Source organism: Neurospora tetrasperma, assembly GCF_000213175.1.
Source record: "Neurospora tetrasperma FGSC 2508 unplaced genomic scaffold NEUTE1scaffold_1, whole genome shotgun sequence".
Lineage (NCBI taxonomy): Eukaryota > Fungi > Ascomycota > Sordariomycetes > Sordariales > Sordariaceae > Neurospora > Neurospora tetrasperma.
In genome coordinates, this window is record NW_009799099.1 from 5,634,258 (window position 1) to 5,642,813 (window position 8,556).

General features: G+C 51.5%; 1 protein-coding gene across 1 annotated transcript; it reads right to left on the reverse strand.

The window, feature by feature from the left end:
* Positions 1–1,450: 1,450 nt before the first annotated feature.
* Positions 1,451–4,438, reverse strand: NEUTE1DRAFT_128118 (uncharacterized protein; the record flags this gene model as incomplete). Its single annotated transcript, XM_009850295.1, has 7 exons — positions 1,451–2,751; positions 2,823–3,387; positions 3,450–3,558; positions 3,677–3,705; positions 3,823–4,050; positions 4,302–4,323; positions 4,407–4,438. 7 exons carry the CDS (start codon positions 4,436–4,438, stop codon positions 1,451–1,453), a joined length of 2,286 nt encoding a protein of 761 aa, XP_009848597.1.
* Between the last annotated feature and the right edge of the window lie 4,118 nt (positions 4,439–8,556).

Below are 8,556 nucleotides of genomic sequence, written 5' to 3' on the forward strand. Positions count from 1 at the left end.
AGGATGGAGTGAATGCTGGGATCACAGGGGCTATCAAGTTGCAGCCTATCACAAGAAGGCCTCTCTTTTCCTCAACACCGAACACGAAGGACACGATACTCCCTTTCGGGATGGACGATTTCCTGAACAAATCAACAGTTTTGGTACAATCAAGCGACAAAGGCTCCATTCAAGCAGCTTCCACAAGGAAACAAACAAACAACAACAAAAGTATTCCAGTTTCTGACCAAGGAAACCGCCAAATTCAACCACCACCGTGCTGGCCGCCGGACACACAGCATGGAGGTTTGAGGTTATCACCATCACGTCTCGGCTCATCACCCATCTATTTACATACCATGAATCATACCCATCATACGACAAGGCCGTAGTCCTAGGTTCAAGCCATGTTCTTGTCACCATCGTTCAGCTTCGTGTTGATGGAACGGAACAGAATGCGGGCATGTATAAAGTTCCCCACTCGATCCAGTCCTGGACCTGTCCAGTCCCTCAATTCTTCCAGTCCTCTCCTACCCCCTTCCACAACATGAAAACCACAACAGCTTCTCGCAGAATTACCTCTAACAACTCCGCGAATCTTCTCTTATACCCAAAACATACATATAAGGTACAATACATCTCCCGAACTTCCCAACTCCCCAATTTCCCTTGCTTCCCCAAATCAACAATGAGACAACGATGCCCATCATGACGAACGCCAAGGCGCATAGTTGATTCAATTCGAACTGTTCATCATCTACCATACTACCTCTATAGAAGGGAGCATCCATCGGACTGAACATTTTTCTCGAACCCTTTCGCATGACCCGTCCACCCTTCTTCCACTGAAACTGTTCCCGTCTCCGTCAATGCCGTGTCCGCTCTCGAGAATTCGAGGGTTTTGGAAAGGCATCTTGCTCAAACTGACTGCCTCCCTCCGTGCAGCTCATGCCTACCTATTCCCTGTTTGACCCTTCTCGGCCCTGCTCGAGCGATGTAAGGGTCGCGTTGTTAGACTCTAGGGCCCGGTTCATTGGACTAAACACCCGGGAGATTGCAGACATACATCGAATGGCCGCTTAGAATATATGCCAGATAGAGTGTGGAAGGGGACGACATCATCACATCTGCCCAGCGGCGAGAAATTCTGAAATTCGAGGCTTTGTTTGGTGAACTGGAAGAGGACATAAGCGCCAGTGCGCACAATCATTGATGATAGAGGTATTCCGGTCGACGCTTTCAATTATCCGGGCATTTAGGGTCTGCTGTCATGAAAGGATCTTTGTAACATTTATTCATTACATCTCTAGCACTCTCATCTCCACCTCTACACTGTCTACCTTGCCCTTTGTCAAATCATGGGTATCATTATTATTATCATTACCTCTATCATTATCATTTGGGTATACAACGCTGTCCCGTTAAATCAGCATCTTCCTGTCCTTCCTCCTTCGACAGCAACAAAACAACATCAGTGTGCAAACCTAAAATCCAGCCTCTTCGGCCCCTCATCCAGGGTAGTCAACACATAGTCCCGCTGCTCCTCCGAAGTCATGGCCTTCCACTTCTCCTCCTTCGCCTTATTTCTCCACACATAAAACGCCTTGGTCAGATAAAACAGCACGATATTCAAGCAGACCATGGCCAGCAATACCTTATTCCCCCTCTTGTACAGCGGCTTGTCGTCCTCGCGGTAGATATTATCGTAGATAATATTGCCATCCTGCACAAACATAATGTACAGCGCCGTCGAAACCGCTCTCGTCTGCACGCTGTTGCTGTTCTCAGCAGTCCAAGCGACCAGGATGGCGTGGCAGTACGGGTACGACAAGATACCGATTAGAAGAGCATAGCGGACCCAGACGCCGGCGTCGGGCAGGGCGACGATAGCAGCGAAGAAGGAAAGCATCCACCACTGCGAAAGGGAGGCGATAAAGCCACGCTCCTTGAACCGCCTGGAGAAATACGAAAGGATGACCAAGTTGCAGGCGAAGAGAAAGTAAGCGGGGATGGTGAGCAGGTTGGCTTGAAAGACGCTGAAGCCGTGGGTGCGAAGGATCAGACTCAGGTACTCGCCGGGCGGACCGGGAGGGATGTAAGCGCACACGCCGACGATGTAGAGCGGCCACATCTCCCACTCCTTGATGGCCTTGAGCAGACCCTTGGCCGAGACACCCTCGCGGTTGTTCATGTCGCCCTTGGAGGGATCATCGCGCAGCAGGCGGTTGACCAAGATGAATTCCTCGCGCTCGGAGAACCAGCCGTCCTTTCCGCGGAACCAGGATTTGGTCTGGCAAGGACCCGGGGGCATCAGGACGAATGCGAAGATGCCGACGACCAGAGACATCAGGGCCTCGATCAGGAACAGCCACTGCCAGCCACTCCAGCCTCGGATTCCCCGCATCTGCAAAATCCCAGCGGCCATGAGGGAACCGGCAATGTTGACGGTCGACAAAGCAGTCCAGAAGAACGCCAAGCGGAGAGGCAATTCGTTGGACTTGTAAAAGTACGTCAACCACAGAACAATTTCGGGAATGAAGCCACCCATGGCAACGCCCATAAGCGCCTTGATGACGTAGAAGTGCGCTCTTTTCGTGATCCAGACTTGCGCGCCCGACAGGATGGACCAAGACACGATTTGCATGGGAACGAAGCGATCAGCGCCGAGTTTCTTGGCTACGAGGCCCGAGGGTAGAGGCAGAGGTAGCTCAGCGAGCAGGAACGAAGCAAGGAAGATGGTTTGTCCATAGTTGAAGTCGTTTGTGTTCATTCCTGGGATGTCGCGTCAGTCCAGTCCCCCAAGTCGACACAAGGAAGGGCAGAACCACGAAGGACATACCTACCTAGCTCCGGCAACATATCATCGCTAATAGCCCGGTTGATATTCTTCCGATGCAAGTCCAAGCTGCAAAACATGACCCAAGCCCAAAACACGATCCGAAAGTCCATCTTGCGCACAAGCTTGCGCTCCTCCGACGCACTCCATGAAAACGACGGGTCAAATCGATGGCGGTTCTCGTACCCGGCGCGCTCGTAGACGTCCGCCCAGTACGCAGCAATGGCAGGGTCGCTGAAGACATGATTGGGGGTTGAGCCGTAGTTGCTGGTGTCTTTGGTGCCGCCGCTGAGTTCTTCGGTGAGTGAGACCTGGTACACAGAGGCCGGTGACGAAACACCCGTGACGTCTTTTAGGAATCCAAAGGAAGTAGAAGTGGTTGTAGAGATCGTGTTCTTTTCGTCTTGGAAGGTTATTTTTGGCATGGCTGCGGAACGGCCCGGGGGCCTTCGAATGATCGATAGAGGTACCTGGGAGTTGAGGCAGTCTGGGAAAGGGTCTGGTGGCAGTTTGTCGAGGTTGGCGTCGACGAATTGAAGGCGCACGGGATGAGACTCTGCTACGGCTTTGGTCTGGTTTGGTGCTTAAGAGCATCGTCGCGGAAGCCCACGAAATGGCGACATCAACATCGTACCGTGACGCGAATTATATGGAAATCCGTTGGATAGCCCGGTCTGGGTGGTAGCAGAGGAACTCGGTAGCAACTCGGGATAGTCAAGTTGGTGTTGACAGCTGCGGATGATCTGCGTCATCAACATGTCGATCAATCCCGTAGATTCAAGCGTTGTTAATCCTACGCTATGGATGTTGGAAATGGAAAAAGCGTGTCTGCGGATGGCGCCATTATGGGCGAATACCTACTGCTCTGCGGCTGTGCCGTGGTAGACGGGCTGGGCATATGTTATTGATACAGGCAAGGTCAGCATGTAAATATCAAGTATGCATCCATCCACTAGACACGGTAGCCAATCTCAATAGGTGCCGGCATATTTGGAGGGTGAGGGCACCTGAATCTGATAGGCGGGCCTCTTGTCGATATTCCGGTTGGACGTGCCTATTATGGGGCGGTTATTACATAGAATCAGACAGATGAACGAAATACGGTCCTCAAACAGATGGTTTTGTTGAAGGCCGTCGGTCAGGCAGTTGTGCTTGGATGCTGCAGGTGGTTGAGAGCGATGGCCGGCAATAGGACGGACTGGAGCCTCGTGCGATTCAGACGATGCAGACTGGAACTAGAAACAAATTGGACTAGTCAAAGCTCCACCACGTACTACTAGCCAAGACGAGAACAACGATGGTATAAGTGTCATGGAAAACAAGTGGAAAGTTTAGATGTTGTGATACTTGGTGATGTTTCGAACGGTGAACGTCGTGGTTCGAGAGGGGGCGCAGTCGGCTGGGCTTTCTCGGCTTCGTCATGGAAGCCAGGTCTTGACAATTTTCATCAGCCTCCGTCTTCCAAAAAACCGGATGGATTCCTTACAAAGTCTAAAGCTTCTTCCAAGCTATGAGTTCAAGGGTCGTTCTTTCGGAAAACGTCAGTTTTGGCGACGAGTCCAGACAAACTCAAAGCGCCGGGGAAACGCACGGCAGTTCGATGCACACGTCGATCACGATCATCGTTGCAGGTTCTAGTAGTACCTACACACCACCTGTTGCAGATTCATCATACTTGTCATGTGCATTGATCGTTTTATCGTCTACGCGGCTCAAAGACGACAAAAAGGCGTCTATATACCTCTCCATTTCATCTGAGGTGTGCCACACATTCAATTTCATCCGACCTACATCGCCAAAGGCAACCACAGCATAGAGACATCCTCGTGCGTTATCGAGAGCAAACACAGGACATCCGTACGAATACACACTCAGAGAAAGGAGAAATATCACTTCCCTTCGTTGAGCCTAGGGGTACATAGCACTTCTTCATCACAAGGAAGAAACAAAAAAAAAGGGCACGGAATCACAGAGAACATGCAGTAGACAAATAGATTCACATCTAGAGCTCCCTGTAGGTATCTATCCGTCGGCTCAAAAGAGAGCCACATGCATTTTCTTCTCCATATCCTGCCACAGCTTGTGCTGGCTTCGTACGTGTACTCAGCGGCGCTTGGAATCGAACCAGACAGAACAACCACGAATTTAGTACCGGAGCGGACACAGAGGAGCTCCTTCATGTGGGCGCCGACACCGACGTGCCACAGATTGGCCCGCACCACCGGCTATAGGAGTCCAAGATGGACGCAGATGGTCCTGATATACCAAGTACACCGGCCTCGCAAGAAACCTAGAAGACACCGATGTGACCGTCATTGTCGAACTCGATGAGCTTGGTCTCCTGGATGGAGTGGATACGGAGCTGGCGTTAGCCTGCTGAAATACGCGGTCGCAGAACTAAAAGGGAGGGTAATAGTAGGAGATCAATGTCGGTAGGTGAGCTAGGGCGCTGGTGTCGAGAGTCGGCATAGAGGGGCAATGAAGTACTAGGAGTGATCTATGATCCTCATGAACTGACAGCACATTCACTGGGTACCTCTGGCCATGGTTGGAGGAGATGTGGTTATTTGTGAGTGGGTGAAGAGCTGAGAGTGGGCTGAAGTAGAGAGCAACATGGTTGGAGGAGATTGGTTAATTCCATCGTTGACAGCAGAGATCAAGGGCGTCTCTGGGAAAAACTTTGTCTGCTGTTACAAGGCAGGCACCATCAGCGCTGAAGGCACGGTCTCAAGCCCAGCTTTGGTGCTTCTTGCTTGCTCTCGGGAAGGGAACGGATACCTACGAAGCTGACCCCAGACGACAAAGATCAAAGGGTGTCTCTGGAGGTCTGATGTGAAAGAGGTGAGCAGTGATGGTTGCCTGTAGAGAAAAGGAAGGAACAGAGTGGAAGGCAGAGTCCAGTCTCAACGTCCTTGGGGTTGCGCATGACGGGGCGCGAGGTGACCTCAGGTCAGGATCCATCTCGCACATAACAGAGGCGAGGTCGGCGATGACCTTCATACCGGAAACAAGGGCATCCCAACCCTCGAGATCGAAACGCTTGTCGCTCGAGGCTGTAATCGAGTACGGAAAATAAGTCAGACTGACCACGAACTGAGCGGCCTGCTGGATAGGCACCTAAAAACCAAGCTGTCGGCTGTGGCGTGCTGTCGTGTTCTTTGAGATGAATCTTGTTGATGATGCCTGCCATGGGGTGCAAGGACAGACTCTTCGAGGAGGTTATTGATGGTAGAGGTAGTAGTGAAGTTGAAGGTCGAGGACCGGCGGCTGCAACAAGCGGAAGCCACACGGGTGGAGGAAAAACCCAGCAATGATCGGGTAGGTCAACGAGATACATGTGTTGCCCTGATTAGTCCATCTCCGCTATTAAATCCTCGTCTCAAGCTTTCTGTGTCCGTGGGCTGTGCCCCCCGACCCTCGAAAAGGAAGCTAACCGAAGCCAACGTCTTGCCCTGGCGCTCGCAGAACGCCGTTTTGAGCCAGGCGCGGAGGCAAAGAGAGCTGACCAGCTTATGGGATACTGTCTAGGAGGAGCACGGCTGGGGCCCTACGGTTCCGTTTAGAATTGCTCGGGGCGGTTGAGCTGCTGCTTGTGGAGGAGGCAGCTTGTGCCTAGATTGTTTCTTGCTGAAGCCACCATGAACAAAGTCGTTGAAAGTCAGCTTGATGGCATTCCTAGGCAGGGCAACACTGACAGCCTGGAGTAGAGCATCCGAATGGAGAACTGTATGTGTGCGCTCTGTGCGATGCTTTTGCCTCCGCTGGGTTTCTATTCGTTTGTCGCACGGGGAATGCGTACTGGTGAAAGTGACGCCTCAAGCCAGCGGACTGATGGCGTCCAAATCGGGATGCTGCCTCGCCCACAGTCGTAGATGTAGATGTACTTCTTCATCGCCCTCCACCAACGCCCCTCCTCCAGAGGACATCACCTATTCTCCTCAGGAGTGTCGTCCTTCTCTTCGCTATCGAGCATGCCCGATGTGGCCGGTAGCCCCTGACCATGACCATGACCGCACCCAGCCAGTATTCCGGTGAAGGACTTCCGTCAGCTTCCGGAAAGGAGTGAGCGTCATTGACTGGAAGCAGAGGACACCACGCGGCGTCGTGGTTGCTACCTAGAGGTACCTCTAGAGGTACCTTTAGGATGAAGGGTGGAAGTGGACGATCATCCTGTGAGGATTGGGCTTGCAAGGGTTTTGGGTTGTAACGTGCGGGAAGAGACTAGATGCTGAGTACGGAATCTGAGCAGGCTACGAGCCTTATTGATGTCTACCTCTAAGTAACAAGTGGAAGTCAGCACATGTTCCATTTGTTGATACTGAGGTCAAGTTTTTTCGGACATTGCCGGCGCGTTATGAAAGTCGAAAAACATGAATCGTTTGCTCACCTTTGTCTCCTCTGGGCTTCAATGCAGGCCCGAGAAGGAATGGGGACGGAAATTTCCCATGCCGCCCATGATCTGGAGAGAAGTGTTCGACGGTCTCACGAGAGGACTCTGACTTGGAGTTGAAGGTGAGACGAGGTTGAACCAGTAAGGTACTAACATGAACCTCTTGTCAAAAAAATAAGCAGAGCGGTGGAGAGAAGACACAGGTACTAGAGTCACCGAGACGATTAGCGGCGGTGCCAACCACCAAAATGACTGCTATTATAGCTGCTCCGACCACCACCAGACAAGTGTAGGTAGAGGTACTTACTCGGTAGATCCGACAAAACCACACTGGCGACAGTGGCGAGACCCATAGGGACAGAAACAAGACTCGACAACATCCCTCGCCTTGGGAACCTGACGACAGCGTGGCCTTCCACTTGGAAAAGGGAAACGAACTCGACAACGTGCCACCCGACACTCTGAACCTCGACCTCGACCTCGAACCCCCGACCACTTCCCATCTGGTCGAAAGGGGACTGGAGACGCCGTTGACAATACCAGCCTCGGATTGACCTTGGGGAAGTGACGGCGAGGTGACGGAAAAGAACGGAATGGATGAGACATGGATTCGGAGTACCAGACAATACCAGACAGTGCAGTGCAGTGGTGGGGACTGGAAGAAATAGATGGGAGGAGAGGGAGAGGAAGGTGCGGACGAGACATGAATTAGGTACAGATGTAGGTACCTCTCTTGATTGGTATCAATCTGACGGGAATTTCCTGGGAGCTGTGTTGGGTCCAGCCTGTGTTCGTTGCGATCTCTCAATCACCTTTCTACCCCTCAATCCTCGTGCCGCTTTTCAGTTCTGAACGATAAAGGCACACGCGCGTACAAACGGGTTTCTGTTGGATAACGAACAAACAACAAAGCCAGTGCACAGAAACTGGTCACCCCGTGCTTCCCACCTCACATTGACTTCTTCACATCAGATCAAAGTCCACCTCCCAACTTTGGGACAAAGTAGTGGAAACTACCTAGGTAAGCGACGGCATTCAAGAATATAATGGAAGCGAAACTTGTATCAATGCTTAAAAATGCTTAGAAAAGAGGTATTATTACCAAAATGTCTATCCAGAAAAGTGTCTATCTATGTGATGATGATGATGCAAATAAATGCCCTAAAAAGCAAATGCTCCTTTTCCATCCTACCCCTCCAAATCTACCTGACCTGTAAGCATGGCAATCATACCGACCAGACATGCCATTTCTATAAACGTCATCCTCCCTCCCAAATTCGTACATCCGTACATCATTAACTACCGTGGGTATCTTCCTTCTCCTTGCCAACCACACACCGTGCAACGAGCC